We start from the raw sequence: 20,787 nt of genomic DNA, 5'->3' as shown, positions 1-20,787 counted from the left end.
AGACCTGGTCAGCTTGTTTAAATGTGTACTATAGACCTGGTCAGCTTGTTTAAATGTGTGCTATAGACCTGGTCAGCTGGTTTAAATGTGTGCTATAGACCTGGTCAGCTGGTTTAAATGTGTGCTATAGACCTGGTCAGCTGGTTTAAATGTGTACTATAGACCTGGTCAGCTGGTTTAAATGTGTACTATAGACCTGGTCAGCTGGTTTAAATGTGTGCTATAGACCTGGTCAGCTGGTTTAAATGTGTACTATAGACCTGGTCAGCTGGTTTAAATGTGTGCTATAGACCTGGTCAGCTGGTTTAAATGTGTGCTATAGACCTGGTCAGCTGGTTTAAATGTGTGCTATAGACCTGGTCAGCTGGTTTAAATGTGTACTATAGACCTGGTCAGCTGGTTTAAATGTGTGCTATAGACCTGGTCAGCTGGTTTAAATGTGTGCTATAGACCTGGTCAGCTGCCATGTTTAAATGTGTGCTATAGACCTGGTCAGCTGGTTTAAATGTGTACTATAGACCTGGTCAGCTGGTTTAAATGTGTGCTATAGACCTGGTCAGCTGGTTTAAATGTGTGCTATAGACCTGGTCAGCTGGTTTAAATGTGTGCTATAGACCTGGTCAGCTGGTTTAAATGTGTGCTATAGACCTGGTCAGCTGGTTTAAATGTGTGCTATAGACCTGGTCAGCTGGTTTAAATGTGTACTATAGACCTGGTCAGCTGGTTTAAATGTGTACTATAGACCTGGTCAGCTGGTTTAAATGTGTGCTATAGACCTGGTCAGCTGGTTTAAATGTGTACTATAGACCTGGTCAGCTGGTTTAAATGTGTACTATAGACCTGGTCAGCTGGTTTAAATGTGTACTATAGACCTGGTCAGCTGGTTTAAATGTGTACTATAGACCTGGTCAGCTGCCATGTTTAAATGTGTGCTATAGACCTGGTCAGCTGCCATGTTTAAATGTGTGCTATAGACCTGGTCAGCTGGTTTAAATGTGTACTATAGACCTGGTCAGCTGGTTTAAATGTGTGCTATAGACCTGGTCAGCTGGTTTAAATGTGTGCTATAGACCTGGTCAGCTGGTTTAAATGTGTGCTATAGACCTGGTCAGCTGCCATGTTTAAATGTGTGCTATAGACCTGGTCAGCTGCCATGTTTAAATGTGTGCTATAGACCTGGTCAGCTGGTTTAAATGTGTGCTATAGACCTGGTCAGCTGGTTTAAATGTGTGCTATAGACCTGGTCAGCTGGTTTAAATGTGTACTATAGACCTGGTCAGCTGGTTTAAATGTGTGCTATAGACCTGGTCAGCTGGTTTAAATGTGTGCTATAGACCTGGTCAGCTGGTTTAAATGTGTGCTATAGACCTGGTCAGCTGGTTTAAATGTGTGCTATAGACCTGGTCAGCTGCCATGTTTAAATGTGTGCTATAGACCTGGTCAGCTGGTTTAAATGTGTGCTATAGACCTGGTCAGCTGGTTTAAATGTGTGCTATAGACCTGGTCAGCTGGTTTAAATGTGTGCTATAGACCTGGTCAGCTGGTTTAAATGTGTGCTATAGACCTGGTCAGCTGGTTTAAATGTGTGCTATAGACCTGGTCAGCTGGTTTAAATGTGTGCTATAGACCTGGTCAGCTGGTTTAAATGTGTGCTATAGACCTGGTCAGCTGGTTTAAATGTGTGCTATAGACCTGGTCAGCTGGTTTAAATGTGTGCTATAGACCTGGTCAGCTGGTTTAAATGTGTGCTATAGACCTGGTCAGCTGGTTTAAATGTGTGCTATAGACCTGGTCAGCTGGTTTAAATGTGTGCTATAGACCTGGTCAGCTGGTTTAAATGTGTACTATAGACCTGGTCAGCTTGTTTAAATGTGTGCTATAGACCTGGTCAGCTGGTTTAAATGTGTGCTATAGACCTGGTCAGCTGGTTTAAATGTGTGCTATAGACCTGGTCAGCTGGTTTAAATGTGTACTATAGACCTGGTCAGCTGGTTTAAATGTGTGCTATAGACCTGGTCAGCTGGTTTAAATGTGTACCCTAGAGTGTGTTACTGGGAACAGCTGTGCCAGCACCTGCTGTTATCTCATTAACTTAATGCTTGCAGCTGACAGCAGCTGACAGCAGATGACTTGTGTGTAAGAGATCATATGCTAGACACACAGGGGCATCCACCAGACGCTTGCTCCATTACGTGTGCTATCCACCAGTGGCGTGCTACATTCTGTGTGCTATCCACCAGTGTTTTCATACAATTTTGCAGTGGTGCTATCATTCTTTAGACTTGGCATCTATCATATTTCAAAAAACATTTAAATAGCTGTTTTAAGGTTTGTCTAACTATTTGACTACTGAAGCTGGTCTAGCTATTTGACTACTGAAGCTAGTCTAGCTATCTGTAAGAGCCCAATGCTATGGCTTGGTGCGGACGGGCCTGTTTTATTCTCTGTTTCCCATGTTGCAGATTAAGTAAGAAGATTTTTTGCTTGAACTGCACAATGTGGAGGTGTTGTTTCTATTTAAACTTGCATGCCCAACTTACTTGATAGGACACTCTAGCTGGGGGTCTTGTCTCATTTGGTTTTTGTTTCAACTTTATCCAAGGTTTTTCTACGCTCAAAGTGTAATAGTTTTACAGCACGCTGGCACTTTACTACACATTTTTACAAAAGATTTTATAGACCTTTCAGTCAGTAATCTTATAGACTTGTCAGTAAAAGATCTTTTAGACTATTTTCAGTTAAAGATATTTTAGACTTGTTTTTATTATAAGGTTTTACTTAGTGTTTTTATTGAAATCTTTTATTTCAGTTTTGTCTCATTTCTAATGTAGTGACTTCCAGATAAATTACCAGCAGTCATTGAGTAAACTAGTTGGTAGCCATCTGAGTAAACTAGTTGGTAGCCATCTGAGTAAACTAGTTGGTAGCCATCTGAGTAAACTAGTTGGTAGCCATCTGAGTAAACTAGTTGGTAGCCATCTGAGTAAACTAGTTGGTAGCCATCTGAGTAAACTAGTTGGTAGCCATCAGAGTAAACAAGTTGGTCAATCAAGCCGATATCTTTCAATATATTTAGTCAATCAAGTCGATATCTTTCAATACATTTAGCCTATCAATTTGATATCTTTCAATATATGTACTCAATCAAGTCGATATCTTTCAATACATTTAGCCTATCAATTTGATATCTTTCAATATATTTAGTCAATCAAGTCAATATCTTTCAATACATTTAGCCAATCAAGAAGATATCTTTCAATACATTTAGTCAATCAAGAAGATATCTTTCAATACATTTAGTCAATCAAGTAGATATCTTTCAATACATTTAGTCAATCAAGTAGATATCTTTCAATACATTTAGTCAATCAAGTAGATATCTTTCAATACATTTAGTCAATAAGTCGATATCTTTCAATACATTTAGTCAATCAAGTAGATATCTTTCAATACATTTAGTCAATCAAGTAGATATCTTTCAATACATTTAGTCAATCAAGTAGATATCTTTCAATACATTTAGTCAATCAAGTAGATATCTTTCAATACATTTAGTCAATCAAGCAGATATCTTTCAATACATTTAGCCAATCAAGAAGATATCTTTCAATACATTTAGTCAATCAAGTAGATATCTTTCAATACATTTAGTCAATCAAGTCGATATCTTTCTATACATTTTGGAAAAAATGCTTTGTTTAACTATTATTGTAAAAATAAAATTAAAGTTTATTTTCTTATTATAAGTGCATTTATAAGTCTTCACATTTTATGTAAACTAATTTCCTGTATATTGAGTGGTCCCCAACTTATGTAATCTAATTTCCTGTATATAGAGTGGTCACCAGATTATGTAATCTTAATTCCTGTATATAGAGTGGTCACCAACTTATGTAATCTAATTTCCTGTATATAGAGTGGTCACCAGATTATGTAATCTAATTTCCTGTATATAGAGTGGTCACCAACTTATGTAATCCAATTTCCTGTATATAGAGTGGTCACCAGATTATGTAATCCAATTTCCTGTATATAGAGTGGTCACCAGATTATGTAATCTAATTTCCTGTATATAGAGTGGTCACCAACTTATGTAATCTAATTTCCTGTATATAGAGTGGTCACCAACTTATGTAATCTAATTTCCTGTATATAGAGTGGTCACCAACTTATGTAATCTAATTTCCTGTATATAGAGTGGTCACCAACTTATGTAATCTAATTTCCTGGATATAGAGTGGTCACCAACTTATGTAATCTAATTTCCTGTATATAGAGTGGTCACCAACTTATGTAATCTAATTTCCTGTATATAGAGTGGTCACCAACTTATGTTTGATCTACAAAAAAGCCAAGAATGTACTGGCACTTGTGAAGATAGCCTTGACCTTGGGACCAACAATTTAAATGGATTCCATGAAGAACATCAGTTAAAAGGTGATTGTTTAGCTTCACACTTTACAATGGCTGGAGGGGGGTTGAGGTTAACTAATTTAGTGGTGTTTTCAATAAATTTAGTGGGGTGTTCAACTAATTTAGTAGGGTGTTCAACTAATCTAGTGGGGTGTTCAACTAATTTAATGGGGTGTTCAACTAATTTAGTATAGTGTTCAACTAATTTGGTTGGATGTTAAACTAATTTAGTTGGGTGTTAACTAATTTAGTGGGCTTTTCCAATGTGCTGTGTTAAAAACAATAACTTTAGAAATTTTGTTTTGAATTTCCATATATCTTGGAATGGTGAATAAAGATCAAGCAAGTTTTCATTGATTTTAACCAATATTGAAGTTTGCTATTTTGTAGCCTTATTGTACTTGCATGAAGGTGATGGCTATACTACATGTATGGGCTGTCTCAAATAATCTTGCACTACGTAAACAGCAAGCATGGGGACACAATTGTTTTTATGAATATTTGTTTCTCTCTGTAAGCTCCGTGCCACGCTAGTGTTCATGATTTTAAGACACTCCACTAGTTGACTAGAAACACTGGACCCAACAAGACACTCCACTAGTTAACTAGAAACACTGGACCCAACAAGACACTCCACTAGTTGACTAGAAACACTGGACCCAAAAGACAAGACACTCCACTAGTTGACTAGAAACACTGGACCCAACAAGACACTCCACTTGTTGACTAGAAACACTGGACCCAACAAGACACTCCACTAGTTGACTAGAAACACTGGACCCAACAAGACACTCCACTAGTTGACTAGAAACACTGGACCCAACAAGACACTCCACTAGTTGACTAGAAACACTGGACCCAAAAGACAAGACACTCCACTAGTTGACTAGAAACACTGGACCCAACAAGACACTCCACTTGTTGACTAGAAACACTGGACCCAACAAGACACTCCACTTGTTGACTAGAAACACTGGACCCAACAAGACACTCCACTTGTTGACTAGAAACACTGGACCCAACAAGACACTCCACTTGTTGACTAGAAACACTGGACCCAACAAGTCACTCCACTTGTTGACTAGAAACACTGGACCCAACAAGACTCTCCACATGTTGACTAGAAACACTGGACCTAACAAGACACTCCACTAGTTGACTAGAAACACTGGACCCAACAAGACACTCCACTTGTTGACTAGAAACACTGGACCCAACAAGTCACTCCACTTGTTGACTAGAAACACTGGACCTAACAAGACACTCCACTTGTTGACTAGAAACACTGGACCCAACAAGACACTCCACTAGTTGACTAGAAACACTGGACCCAACAAGACACTCCACTAGTTGACTAGAAACACTGGACCCAACAAGACACTCCACTAGTTGACTAGAAACACTGGACCCAACAAGTCACTCCACTTGTTGACTAGAAACACTGGACCCAACAAGACTCTCCACATGTTGACTAGAAACACTGGACCCAACAAGTCACTCCACTTGTTGACTAGAAACACTGGACCCAACAAGACTCTCCACATGTTGACTAGAAACACTGGACCTAACAAGACACTCCACTTGTTGACTAGAAACACTGGACCTAACAAGACACTCCACATGTTGACTAGAAACACTGGACCCAACAAGACACTCCACTTGTTGACTAGAAACACTGGACCCAACAAGACACTCCACTAGTTGACTAGAAACACTGGACCCAACAAGACACTCCACTAGTTGACTAGAAACACTGGACCCAACAAGACACTCCACTTTTTGACTAGAAACACTGGACCCAACAAGACACTCCACTAGTTGACTAGAAACACTGGACCCAACAAGACACTCCACTTGTTGACTAGAAACACTGGACCCAACAAGACTCTCCACTTGTTGACTAGAAACACTGGACCTAACAAGACACTCCACTAGTTGACTAGAAACACTGGACCCAACAAGACACTCCACTAGTTGACTAGAAACACTGGACCCAACAAGACACTCCACTAGTTGACTAGAAACACTGGACCCAACAAGACTCTCCACTAGTTGACTAGAAACACTGGACCCAACAAGACACTCCACTAGTTGACTAGAAACACTGGACCCAACAAGACACTCCACTTGTTGACTAGAAACACTGGACCCAACAAGACACTCCACTAGTTGACTAGAAACACTGGACCCAACAAGACACTCCACTAGTTGACTAGAAACACTGGACCCAACAAGGCACTCCACTAGTTGACTAGAAACACTGGACCCAACAAGACACTCCACTAGTTGACTAGAAACACTGGACCCAACAAGACACTCCACTAGTTGACTAGAAACACTGGACCCAACAAGACACTCCACTAGTTGACTAGAAACACTGGACCCAACAAGACACTCCACTAGTTGACTAGAAACACTGGACCCAACAAGACACTCCACTAGTTGACTAGAAACACTGGACCCAACAAGACACTCCACTAGTTGACTAGAAACACTGGACCCAACAAGACACTCCACTAGTTGACTAGAAACACTGGACCCAACAAGACTCTCCACATGTTGACTAGAAACACTGGACCAAACAAGACTCTCCACTAGTTGACTAGAAACACTGGACCCAACAAGACTCTCCACATGTTGACTAGAAACACTGGACCAAACAAGACACTCCACTAGTTGACTAGAAACACTGGACCCAACAAGACACTCCACTAGTTGACTAGAAACACTGGACCCAACAAGACACTCCACTTGTTGACTAGAAACACTGGACCCAACAAGTCACTCCACTAGTTGACTAGAAACACTGGACCAAACAAGACTCTCCACATGTTGACTAGAAACACTGGACCCAACAAGTCACTCCACTAGTTGACTAGAAACACTGGACCTAACAAGACACTCAACTAGTTGACTAGAAACACTGGACCTAACAAGACACTCCACTTGTTGACTAGAAACACTTGACCCAACAAGACACTCCACTAGTTGACTAGAAACACTGGACCCAACAAGACACTCCACTAGTTGACTAGAAACACTGGACCCAACAAGACACTCCACTAGTTGACTAGAAACACTGGACCCAACAAGACACTCCACTTGTTGACTAGAAACACTGGACCCAACAAGACTCTCCACATGTTGACTAGAAACACTGGACCCAACAAGACAAGTTAGTTTACATTCTGCTTGTTTAGTTTACAGCTTCCTAGTTAGTTTACATTCTACTTGTTTAGTTTACATTCAGGTTGTTTAGTTAACAGTTTGCTAGTTTAGTTTACATTCTACTTTTTTTAGTTTAGTGCTGTCCTGTTTGTTTAGAAACTCTGCTGTCCTGTTTGTTTAGAAACTTTGCTGTCCTGTTTGTTTAGAAACTCTGCTGTCCTGTTCGTTTAGAAACTTTGCTGTCCTGTTTGTTTTGAAACTCTGCTGTCCTGTTTGTGTAGAAACTTTGCTGTCCTGTTTGTTTAGAAACTCTGCTGTCCTGTTTGTTTGTTTAGAAACTCTGCTGTCCTGTTTGTTTAGAAACTCTGCTGTCCTGTTTGTTTAGAAACTTTGCTGTCCTGTTTGTTTAGAAACTCTGCTGTCCTGTTCGTTTAGAAACTTTGCTGTCCTGTTTGTTTAGAAACTCTGCTGTCCTGTTTGTGTAGAAACTTTGCTGTCCTGTTTGTTTAGAAACTCTGCTGTCCTGTTTGTTTGTTTAGAAACTCTGCTGTCCTGTTTGTTTAGAAACTCTGCTGTCCTGTTTGTTTAGAAACTCTGCTGTCCTGTTTGTTTAGAAACTCTGCTGTCCTGTTTGTTTAGAAACTCTGCTGTCCTGTTTGTTTAGAAACTCTGCTGTCCTGTTTGTTTAGAAACTCTGCTGTCCTGTTTGTTTAGAAACTCTGCTGTCCTGTTTGTTTAGAAACTCTGCTGTCCTGTTTGTTTAGAAACTCTGCTGTCCTGTTTGTTTAGAAACTCTGCTGTCCTGTTTGTTTAGAAACTCTGCTGTCCTGTTTGTTTAGAAACTCTGCTGTCCTGTTTGTTTAGAAACTCTGCTGTCCTGTTTGTTTAGAAACTCTGCTGTCCTGTTTGTTTAGAAACTCTGCTGTCCTGTTTGTTTAGAAACTCTGCTGTCCCTGGTGTCCAATGAGAGTAGACTTGAACAAGCCAGACTACTGGCAGCTCAACAAGAGGGGGAGGGTGAGAGGAGGAGGGAGGAGGAGAGAAAAAAGAAAGAAGAAGATACAGAAAGGAAAAGAGAACAGAGAAAGAAAGTGATTGATGAAATTGTAGAGACAGAGAAAGATTACCTGCATAGTCTTCATCTGTGTCTGGAGATATTTCTTGAAGAAAAGGTCAGTGTTATGGTTAGGGTTAGTGCTACGGTTAGGGTTAGAGTTAGTGTTAAGGTTATTGCTTAGGTTAGGTCCAACACTACATGACATTGTGGTAGCTAGGGTTAGTGTTAGGGTTATTGCTTAGGTTAGGTCCAACACTACATGACATTGTGGTAGCTAGGGTTAGTGTTAGGGTTATTGCTTAGGTTAGATCCAACACTACATGACATTGTTGTAGCTAGGGTTAGTGTTAGGGTTATTGCTTAGGTTAGGTCCAACACTACATGACATTGTTGTAGCTAGGGTTAGTGTTAGGGTTATTGCTTAGGTTAGGTCCAACACTACATGACATTGTTGTAGCTAGGGTTAGTGTTAGGGTTATTGCTTAGGTTAGGTCCAACACTACATGACATTGTTGTAGCTAGGGTTAGTGTTAGGGTTATTGCTTAGGTTAGGGTTAGGGTTAGTGTTAGGGTTATTGCTTAGGTTAGGTCCAACACTACATGACATTGTTGTAGCTAGGGTTAGTGTTAGGGTTATTGCTTAGGTTAGATCCAACACTACATGACATTGTTGTAGCTAGGGTTAGTGTTAGGGTTATTGCTTAGGTTAGGTCCAACACTACATGACATTGTGGTAGCTAGGGTTAGTGTTAGGGTTATTGCTTAGGTTAGGTCCAACACTACATGACATTGTGGTAGCTAGGGTTAGTGTTAGGGTTATTGCTTAGGTTAGGTCCAACACTACATGACATTGTTGTAGCTAGGGTTAGTGTTAGGGTTATTGCTTAGGTTAGATCCAACACTACATGACATTGTTGTAGCTAGGGTTAGTGTTAGGGTTATTGCTTAGGTTAGGTCCAACACTACATGACATTGTTGTAGCTAGGGTTAGTGTTAGGGTTATTGCTTAGGTTAGGTCCAACACTACATGACATTGTGGTAGCTAGGGTTAGTGTTAGGGTTATTGCTTAGGTTAGGTCCAACACTACATGACATTGTTGTAGCTAGGGTTAGTGTTAGGGTTATTGCTTAGGTTAGGTCCAACACTACATGACATTGTTGTAGCTAGGGTTAGTGTTAGGGTTATTGCTTAGGTTAGGGTTAGGGTTAGTGTTAGGGTTATTGCTTAGGTTAGGTCCAACACTACATGACATTGTGGTAGCTAGGGTTAGTGTTAGGGTTATTGCTTAGGTTAGGTCCAACACTACATGACATTGTTGTAGCTAGGGTTAGTGTTAGGGTTATTGCTTAGGTTAGGTCCAACACTACATGACATTGTTGTAGCTAGGGTTAGTGTTAGGGTTATTGCTTAGGTTAGGTCCAACACTACATGACATTGTTGTAGCTAGGGTTAGTGTTAGGGTTATTGCTTAGGTTAGGTCCAACACTACATGACATTGTGGTTACCAAACTGTTGCAGAAAGCACCAGCAGGAATGGACCTGAACCTTGTGTTAGGAAATATGGAAGAAATAGCAGACGTCAGCCAGAAGTTGTTGGCTAACCTGGAGAGCTGTGTTTCAGGAAAAGACTTTGCTGAACAATGTCTAGGTAATTTCTCTTGGCTTATATTTAGTAATCCAACATCATGGTCCCATTAATCTTCATCTTAATCTTATTAATTCCACACACTTTATCATGTACAGAGAGAGAGCTGGAATCAACAGTTCAGCCTTTGGTTAGAGTATGTGGAACCTAGGGCCTTAACTATGTCCTTCCATTTTGCCTGGTTCCCAGCTATTAATTTTGCAACCTCCCAAGACTTCCCTGCTGTCTTCCAGAATACTCCAGGTCTCCCATCCTCTCTTCCACTTTCCCTGTGTGTCCCACCCAGCACCTGGTGTGTCAGAGAGTGCTCCTGTCAGTGTGTGTCCCACCCAGCACCTGGTGTGTCAGAGAGTGCTCAGTGCTCCTGTCAGTGTGTGTCCCACCCAGCACCTGGTGTGTCAGAGAGTGCTCCTGTCAGTGTGTGTCCCACCCAGCACCTGGTGTGTCAGAGAGTGCTCAGTGCTCCTGTCAGTGTGTGTCCCACCCAGCACCTGGTGTGTCAGAGAGTGCTCCTGGCAGTGTGTGTCCCACCCAGCACCTGATGTGTCAGAGAGTGCTCAGTGCTCCTGGCAGTGTGTGTCCCACCCAGCACCTGGTGTGTCAGAGAGTGCTCAGTGCTCCTGTCAGTGTGTGTCCCACCCAGCACCTGGTGTGTCAGAGAGTGCTCCTGTCAGTGTGTGTCCCACCCAGCACCTGGTGTGTCAGAGAGTGCTCCTGTCAGTGTGTGTCCCACCCAGCACCTGGTGTGTCAGAGAGTGCTCCTGTCAGTGTGTGTCCCACCCAGCACCTGGTGTGTCAGAGAGTGCTCAGTGCTCCTGGCAGTGTGTGTCCCACCCAGCACCTGGTGTGTCAGAGAGTGCTCAGTGCTCCTGGCAGTGTGTGTCCCACCCAGCACCTGGTGTGTCAGAGAGTGCTCCTGTCAGTGTGTGTCCCACCCAGCACCTGATGTGTCAGAGAGTGCTCAGTGCTCCTGGCAGTGTGTGTCCCACCCAGCACCTGGTGTGTCAGAGAGTGCTCCTGTCAGTGTGTGTCCCACCCAGCACCTGGTGTGTCAGAGAGTGCTCAGTGCTCCTGTCAGTGTGTGTCCCACCCAGCACCTGGTGTGTCAGAGAGTGCTCCTGTCAGTGTGTGTCCCACCCAGCACCTGGTGTGTCAGAGAGTGCTCCTGTCAGTGTGTGTCCCACCCAGCACCTGGTGTGTCAGAGAGTGCTCCTGTCAGTGTGTGTCCCACCCAGCACCTGGTGTGTCAGAGAGTGCTCAGTGCTCCTGGCAGTGTGTGTCCCACCCAGCACCTGGTGTGTCAGAGAGTGCTCAGTGCTCCTGGCAGTGTGTGTCCCACCCAGCACCTGGTGTGTCAGAGAGTGCTCCTGTCAGTGTGTGTCCCACCCAGCACCTGATGTGTCAGAGAGTGCTCAGTGCTCCTGGCAGTGTGTGTCCCACCCAGCACCTGGTGTGTCAGAGAGTGCTCCTGTCAGTGTGTGTCCCACCCAGCACCTGGTGTGTCAGAGAGTGCTCAGTGCTCCTGTCAGTGTGTGTCCCACCCAGCACCTGGTGTGTCAGAGAGTGCTCCTGTCAGTGTGTGTCCCACCCAGCACCTGGTGTGTCAGAGAGTGCTCAGTGCTCCTGTCAGTGTGTGTCCCACCCAGCACCTGGTGTGTCAGAGAGTGCTCCTGGCAGTGTGTGTCCCACCCAGCACCTGGTGTGTCAGAGAGTGCTCAGTGCTCCTGTCAGTGTGTGTCCCACCCAGCACCTGGTGTGTCAGAGAGTGCTCCTGTCAGTGTGTGTCCCACCCAGCACCTGGTGTGTCAGAGAGTGCTCCTGTCAGTGTGTGTCCCACCCAGCACCTGGTGTGTCAGAGAGTGCTCAGTGCTCCTGGCAGTGTGTGTCCCACCCAGCACCTGGTGTGTCAGAGAGTGCTCCTGTCAGTGTGTGTCCCACCCAGCACCTGGTGTGTCAGAGAGTGCTCCTGGCAGTGTGTGTCCCACCCAGCACCTGGTGTGTCAGAGAGTGCTCCTGTCAGTGTGTGTCCCACCCAGCACCTGGTGTGTCAGAGAGTGCTCCTGGCAGTGTGTGTCCCACCCAGCACCTGGTGTGTCAGAGAGTGCTCAGTGCTCCTGTCAGTGTGTGTCCCACCCAGCACCTGATGTGTCAGAGAGTGCTCCTGTCAGTGTGTGTCCCACCCAGCACCTGGTGTGTCAGAGAGTGCTCCTGTCAGTGTGTGTCCCACCCAGCACCTGGTGTGTCAGAGAGTGCTCCTGTCAGTGTGTGTCCCACCCAGCACCTGGTGTGTCAGAGAGTGCTCCTGTCAGTGTGTGTCCCACCCAGCACCTGATGTGTCAGAGAGTGCTCCTGGCAGTGTGTGTCCCACCCAGCACCTGGTGTGTCAGAGAGTGCTCCTGTCAGTGTGTGTCCCACCCAGCACCTGGTGTGTCAGAGAGTGCTCCTGTCAGTGTGTGTCCCACCCAGCACCTGGTGTGTCAGAGTGCTCCTGGCAGTGTGTGTCCCACCCAGCACCTGGTGTGTCAGAGAGTGCTCAGTGCTCCTGTCAGTGTGTGTCCCACCCAGCACCTGGTGTGTCAGAGTGTGCTCAGTGCTCCTGGCAGTGTGTGTCCCACCCAGCACCTGATGTGTCAGAGAGTGCTCCTGTCAGTGTGTGTCCCACCCAGCACCTGGTGTGTCAGAGAGTGCTCAGTGCTCCTGTCAGTGTGTGTCCCACCCAGCACCTGGTGTGTCAGAGAGTGCTCAGTGCTCCTGTCAGTGTGTGTCCCACCCAGCACCTGGTGTGTCAGAGAGTGCTCAGTGCTCCTGTCAGTGTGTGTCCCACCCAGCACCTGGTGTGTCAGAGAGTGCTCAGTGCTCCTGTCAGTGTGTGTCCCACCCAGCACCTGGTGTGTCAGAGAGGGCTCAGTGCTCCTGTCAGTGTGTGTCCCACCCAGCACCTGGTGTGTCAGAGAGTGCTCCTGGCAGTGTGTGTCCCACCCAGCAACTGGTGTGTCAGAGAGTGCTCAGTGCTCCTGTCAGTGTGTGTCCCACCCAGCACCTGGTGTGTCAGAGAGGGCTCAGTGCTCCTGTCAGTGTGTGTCCCACCCAGCACCTGGTGTGTCAGAGAGTGCTCCTGTCAGTGTGTGTCCCACCCAGCACCTGGTGTGTCAGAGAGTGCTCCTGGCAGTGTGTGTCCCACCCAGCACCTGATGTGTCAGAGAGTGCTCCTGTCAGTGTGTGTCCCACCCAGCACCTGATGTGTCAGAGAGTGCTCCTGTCAGTGTGTGTCCCACCCAGCACCTGGTGTGTCAGAGTGTGCTCAGTGCTCCTGGCAGTGTGTGTCCCACCCAGCACCTGATGTGTCAGAGAGTGCTCCTATCAGTGTGTGTCCCACCCAGCACCTGGTGTGTCAGAGAGTGCTCAGTGCTCCTGTCAGTGTGTGTCCCACCCAGCACCCGGTGTGTCAGAGAGTGCTCCTGTCAGTGTGTGTCCCACCCAGCACCTGGTGTGTCAGAGAGTGCTCCTGTCAGTGTGTGTCCCACCCAGCACCTGGTGTGTCAGAGAGTGCTCAGTGCTCCTGTCAGTGTGTGTCCCACCCAGCACCTGGTGTGTCAGAGAGTGCTCAGTGCTCCTGTCAGTGTGTGTCCCACCCAGCACCCGGTGTGTCAGAGAGTGCTCCTGTCAGTGTGTGTCCCACCCAGCACCTGGTGTGTCAGAGAGGGCTCAGTGCTCCTGGCAGTGTGTGTCCCACCCAGCACCTGGTGTGTCAGAGAGTGCTCAGTGCTCCTGTCAGTGTGTGTCCCACCCAGCACCTGGTGTGTCAGAGAGGGCTCAGTGCTCCTGTCAGTGTGTGTCCCACCCAGCACCTGGTGTGTCAGAGAGTGCTCCTGGCAGTGTGTGTCCCACCCAGCAACTGGTGTGTCAGAGAGTGCTCAGTGCTCCTGTCAGTGTGTGTCCCACCCAGCACCTGGTGTGTCAGAGAGGGCTCAGTGCTCCTGTCAGTGTGTGTCCCACCCAGCACCTGGTGTGTCAGAGAGTGCTCCTGGCAGTGTGTGTCCCACCCAGCACCTGGTGTGTCAGAGAGTGCTCCTGTCAGTGTGTGTCCCACCCAGCACCTGGTGTGTCAGAGAGTGCTCAGTGCTCCTGTCAGTGTGTGTCCCACCCAGCACCTGGTGTGTCAGAGAGTGCTCCTGGCAGTGTGTGTCCCACCCAGCACCTGGTGTGTCAGAGAGTGCTCAGTGCTCCTGTCAGTGTGTGTCCCACCCAGCACCTGGTGTGTCAGAGAGTGCTCCTGTCAGTGTGTGTCCCACCCAGCACCTGGTGTGTCAGAGAGGGCTCAGTGCTCCTGTCAGTGTGTGTCCCACCCAGCACCTGGTGTGTCAGAGAGTGCTCCTGGCAGCGTGTGTCCCACCCAGCACCTGATGTGTCAGAGAGTGATCCTGTCAGTGTGTGTCCCACCCAGCACCTGGTGTGTCAGAGTGTGCTCAGTGCTCCTGTCAGTGTGTGTCCCACCCAGCACCTGGTGTGTCAGAGAGGGCTCAGTGCTCCTGTCAGTGTGTGTCCCACCCAGCACCTGGTGTGTCAGAGAGTGCTCCTGGCAGTGTGTGTCCCACCCAGCACCTGATGTGTCAGAGAGTGCTCCTGTCAGTGTGTGTCCCACCCAGCACCTGATGTGTCAGAGAGTGCTCCTGTCAGTGTGTGTCCCACCCAGCACCTGGTGTGTCAGAGTGTGCTCAGTGCTCCTGGCAGTGTGTGTCCCACCCAGCACCTGATGTGTCAGAGAGTGCTCCTGTCAGTGTGTGTCCCACCCAGCACCTGGTGTGTCAGAGAGTGCTCCTGTCAGTGTGTGTCCCACCCAGCACCTGGTGTGTCAGAGAGTGCTCAGTGCTCCTGTCAGTGTGTGTCCCACCCAGCACCTGGTGTGTCAGAGAGTGCTCAGTGCTCCTGTCAGTGTGTGTCCCACCCAGCACCTGGTGTGTCAGAGAGGGCTCAGTGCTCCTGGCAGTGTGTGTCCCACCCAGCACCTGGTGTGTCAGAGAGTGCTCAGTGCTCCTGTCAGTGTGTGTCCCACCCAGCACCTGGTGTGTCAGAGAGGGCTCAGTGCTCCTGGCAGTGTGTGTCCCACCCAGCACCTGGTGTGTCAGAGAGTGCTCAGTGCTCCTGTCAGTGTGTGTCCCACCCAGCACCTGGTGTGTCAGAGAGGGCTCAGTGCTCCTGTCAGTGTGTGTCCCACCCAGCACCTGGTGTGTCAGAGAGTGCTCCTGTCAGTGTGTGTCCCACCCAGCACCTGGTGTGTCAGAGAGTGCTCCGTGCTCCTGTCAGTGTGTGTCCCACCCAGCACCTGGTGTGTCAGAGAGGGCTCAGTGCTCCTGTCAGTGTGTGTCCCACCCAGCACCTGGTGTGTCAGAGAGTGCTCCTGTCAGTGTGTGTCCCACCCAGCACCTGGTGTGTCAGAGAGTGCTCCGTGCTCCTGTCAGTGTGTGTCCCACCCAGCACCTGGTGTGTCAGAGAGTGCTCAGTGCTCCTGTCAGTGTGTGTCCCACCCAGCACCACTTCCTCCTTCTTAATTCTACAAAAGTACATTAGTCCCAATCATCAGACTTGTTTATTCATGGCCAATTTTTCAGGACCATGTTTCACCTTGTTTATTGATGGCCAATTTTTCAGGACCATGTTTCACCTTGTTTATTGATGGCCAATTTTTCAGGACCATGTTTCACCTTGTTTATTGATGGCCAATTTTTCAGGACCATGTTTTACCTTTTATGCTGAAGACATGAAAAATACCTACGCTCCTTACTGTCGCAATCACGATGAAGTGCTAACAATGATGGAGCGCTACAACCAGCAGCCAGAGATGAGGGAATACTTTCAGGACAAGTTGGAGCAGATGAGGGAGCACACCAACGTCTTCGACATTTCTGGGGTACTCATCAAACCAGTGCAGCGCATATTAAAATATCCTTTATTGCTGAATGAATTGTTGAAGGTTTGTTCAAATATCATTTATTGCTGAATGAATTGTTGAAGGTTTGTTCAAATATCATTTATTGCTGAATGAATTGTTGAAGGTTTGTTCAAATATCCTTTATTGCTGAATGAATTGTTGAAGGTTTGTTCAAATATCATTTATTGCTGAATGAATTGTTTAAGGTTTGTTCAAATATCATCCAGTGCTGAATGTAGTAGTCAAATGTAGCTTATTGAATGTTCCCAGAACACAGAAGATGGCCAAAATGTAGCTTATTTCCATTGAATGTTCCCAGAACACAGAAGATGGCCAAAAATTAGCTTATTTCCATTGAATGTTCCCAGAACACAGAAGATGGCCAAAATGTAGCTTATTTCCATTGAATGTTCCCAGAACACAGAAGATGGCCAAAATGTAGCTTATTTACATTGAATGTTCCCAGAACACAGAAGATGGCCACTGTGATCACCAGGAACTAGAGACAGCAATCAAGGCCATGACAGATGTGGCCAAGGCTATCAATGAGTACAAGAGACGCAAAGACTTAGGTCAGTTTTTCTTTGTCTTCATCTGGTAGTTTATAAATAATATGACAAGGATGGTGTACAAATAACATGACAAGGATGGTGTACAAATAACATGACAAGGATGGTGTACAAATAACATGACAAATGTTGGTGTACAAATAACATGACAAGGATGGTGTACAAATAACATGACAAGGATGGTGTACAAATAACATGACAAGGTTGGTGTACAAATAACATGACAAATGTTGGTGTACAAATAACATGACAAATGTTGGTGTACAAATAACATGACAAGGATGGTGTACAAATAACATGACAAGGATGGTGTACAAATAACATGACAAGGTTGGTGTACAAATAACATGACAAGGATGGTGTACAAATAACATGACAAATGTTGGTGTACAAATAACATGACAAATGTTGGTGTACAAATAACATGACAAATGTTGGTGTACAAATAACATGACAAGGATGGTGTACAAATGAGCTTTGTTGAGAGAGATTTGACAATTTCAGTCAAATCAATGAATGGACAAAAGATAACAAATAAAAATTTTAGTTAGATTATACTTTGATTATACTTTGATTATACTTTGATTATACTTTGAGTCTGTATGTTTTAAGGATTTGAAGATTATGGTTAAAGACGGATATTAGTTGTTAGATAATTTTCACTTAGAGATAATATTGCAAGCTCATGATGGATATTAGTTGTTAGATAATTTTTACTTAGAGATAATATTGCAAGCTCATGATGGATATTAGTTGTTAGATAATTTTCACTTAGAGATAATATTGCAAGCTCATGATGGATATTAGTTGTTAGATAATTTTTACTTAGAGATAATATTGCAAGCTCATGATGAGTTTGTAAAGTAAATAATTTTTTATGAGGGCTCTTAACTCAAAACTGAGCAGAATATATTTGTGATTAATTACATTTTTTTAAAAATCTTATTACTAAAGAGTAGAAACAAAATAGTATACAAAAAAAACTTGAATGTCTCAGCTTACAAAGACCAAAATTTGAATAACTATTTGATGAAATGTTTCAGTATACAAATATAAAAAGTTGAATGATGAGACACTATTTGATGAAATGTTTCAGTATACAAATATAAAAAGTTGAATGATGAGACACTATTTGATGAAATGTTTCAGTATACAAATATAAAAAGTTGAATGATGAGACACTATTTGATGAAATGTTTCAGTATACAAATATAAAAAGTTGAATGATGAGACACTATTTGATGAAATGTTTCAGTATACAAATATAAAAAGTTGAATGATGAGACACTATTTGATGAAATGTTTCAGTATACAAATATAAAAAGTTGAATGATGAGACACTATTTGATGAAATGTTTCAGTATACAAATATAAAAAGTTGAATGATGACATACTATTTGATGAAATGTTTCAGTATACAAATATAAAAAGTTGAATGATGAGACACTAGGGGACAAAATCTCCAAGCTGACCTTCCATTCTATCAAGAAAAAGTCCTCAAGGATCAGAGGTCGATTAAGTACAAATTTTGGGATTTCTTTACAGGCAAGTTTTCATCTTTTTAGGTCAAACTTGACAAAAGTCACATACAGAGTTTCTTTTAGGTATCTCTCATGGGGGGGGGGGGGGGGGGTGGTGACATTGGCTATAGTATATATTTTCTATATTAATTGTATCAGAAACTCTGCATGCAGACCACTTTAAAGATTCGACAAATAAATCAGGCTGTAATGTCATTATTATTGTGTACTAGACTACCTGTTATTCTTGAATGTGTTTTGGGGGTCATCTATAAATGACGGCATGTTTATTTGACGATTTTTATCATTTCCCTTCCCACTGTCACACATCTTTACAAAAAGTCAGACCCCACTTACAAAAAGTCAGACCCCACTTACAAAAAGTCAGACCCCACTTACAAAAAGTCAGACCCCACTTACAAAAAGTCAGACCCCACTTACAAAAAGTCAGACCCCACTTACAAAAAGTCAGACCCCACTTACAAAAAGTCAGACCCCACTTACAAAAAGTCAGACCCCACTTACAAAAAGTCAGACCCCACTTACAAAAAGTCAGACCCCACTTACAAAAAGTCAGACCCCACTTACAAAAAGTCAGACCCCACTTACAAAAAGTCAGACCCCACTTACAAAAAGTCAGACCCCACTTACAAAAAGTCAGACTTCACTTACAAAAAGTCAGACCCCACTTACAAAAAGTCAGACCCCACTTACAAAAAGTCAGACCCCACTTACAAAAAGTCAGACCCCACTTACAAAAAGATGTCACTCCTCAGGCAACATGTTATTGTCTTTTAAAAATGCCCATTTCGGCTGAGCATTGTTCTGACCACACTATCCCTTCATATGCCGAAAACACAGAAACAGTTGAACTATACTTCACCTGCAATTTCCGATAGGCAGCCTTATCATTCACATGTAAAATAAAAAATGTAACATGGACATGATGTGTCTTGAACCCATACCATCCGCATGGTAACTATTACACTACCATCCGCATGGTAACTATTACACTACCATCTGCATGGTAACTATTACACTACCATCCGCATGGTAACTATTACACTACCATCTGCATGGTAACTATTACACTACCATCCGCATGGTAACTATTACACTACCATCTGCATGGTAACTATTACACTATCAACTCAGTTATCTGGCAACTTTGGAAAGTGAAAATTAATAATATTGTTGGAACCTAATCAAAATAATAATCCCTTGTATTCTCCAATTAGATGATCCTTGAAGCTAAAAATCAAAGTTTTATATAAAATATTTAAGGACTAAAATAGTTTAAGTTTAATAAAGAAACTCAATTATTCATTGTGATTTTTGTATCTAACTAATTAATTTAGGTTTGGCCTATTTGTAGATTTAGAATCTCTAGATCTAGGCTAGATAAATGTATTGTATAGATCTAGATCTAGGCTAGATAAATGTATTGTATAGATCTAGATCTAGTCAAATTAGAAAAACTGCCTAGTGTATCATGATATAAATTGATTTAGTGTTGGAAACTAATAAAAATAGCAAACAGATGTACCGTTAAAAATAGCAAAGAGACATATTGTTAAAGCTATGGCAGACATAAAATTTAGCTTTATGATGCGTTAAACATTTGAATGGGCAACATGATCTTCCATGGAAGACGCCATGCTTGTTGTAAAAAAGTAAATGAATCATGTGACGTCACTATAAATAAAGTAATTGTTCTGAACTTATATAATTAAAGTGGTGCATCTACTAATGAATGTATCAATTAATGAATTAACGTCTTTAAATAAATTTGTGATGAACAGTTTGGTAAAAAAGAAAATAGTTTTCTACATAAATAGATATTTGACAGCTCTACACATAGAGCAGATTCTCTCATGTCACCAAACAGACAAAAAAATACAAATAAATATACGAGCTTGTAAACAAACTTGAGTTTTTAGCAGTATACTAGCGTAGAAGAATGTCTGATGAAATATATAAGAAGGGTTTCATCAATGCGTTACCCACCCTATATTCTTAGACGCATGACCTTGTTTTCTAAAACTGAGTTATTTAAATATAAACAATGCCTGTGCTTGGATCATAAATATCGGGACACTACCGCATGAAAAACTTGAGTGTTCGCTAATTACTTACCGAGGTAGAACACATATAGTCAATGATTATTGTTGTCCATCGTGTCTTTAGTGTATAGCCTTTATTTAAAACAAACATAGGCACCATGTGCTCATAGGGGAGCCCGGGGCGCTTCGGGTCGTGCAAACGGCAGCGGCGGTTGCGCCTCTTGAAGTTTTAACGCTGAATATAGTAGTACCCTTTACCCGCTATGCAGGAAGCAAGATTAACGGATGCCACGTGCTAACATAGCCACTCTGGAACTCTGGGCACCAAATTGTGTGTTGACGAAAATCGCACCCTCCCTGGCGGCGCCCATATCAAATTATAATTATTTTGTTCACCGAAACATTCTCGGGAGAATGTTCTC

At 43.8% G+C, this 20,787-nt stretch overlaps 1 protein-coding gene across 7 annotated transcripts in view; it reads left to right on the top strand.

The window, feature by feature from the left end:
• The window catches only part of LOC131941293 (dynamin-binding protein), a 73,388-nt gene that overhangs the window by 25,114 nt on the left and 27,487 nt on the right, over window positions 1–20,787 (top strand). For all 7 annotated transcript variants that reach the window (XM_059300478.1, XM_059300476.1, XM_059300477.1 and 4 more), the window contains 6 exons: window positions 4,317–4,437; window positions 8,521–8,753; window positions 10,158–10,287; window positions 16,014–16,255; window positions 16,680–16,785; window positions 18,197–18,327. In XM_059300478.1, coding sequence (XP_059156461.1) covers window positions 4,317–4,437; window positions 8,521–8,753; window positions 10,158–10,287; window positions 16,014–16,255; window positions 16,680–16,785; window positions 18,197–18,327 — 963 coding nt within the window. The remainder of the gene's footprint in view (window positions 1–4,316; window positions 4,438–8,520; window positions 8,754–10,157; window positions 10,288–16,013; window positions 16,256–16,679; window positions 16,786–18,196; window positions 18,328–20,787) is intronic.

Source organism: Physella acuta, unplaced genomic scaffold (genome assembly GCF_028476545.2).
Source record: "Physella acuta isolate Inbredline_101_S28 unplaced genomic scaffold, ASM2847654v3 ptg000355l, whole genome shotgun sequence".
Taxonomy (NCBI): domain Eukaryota; kingdom Metazoa; phylum Mollusca; class Gastropoda; family Physidae; genus Physella; species Physella acuta.
This window is presented reverse-complemented; position numbering and strand designations above follow the sequence as displayed.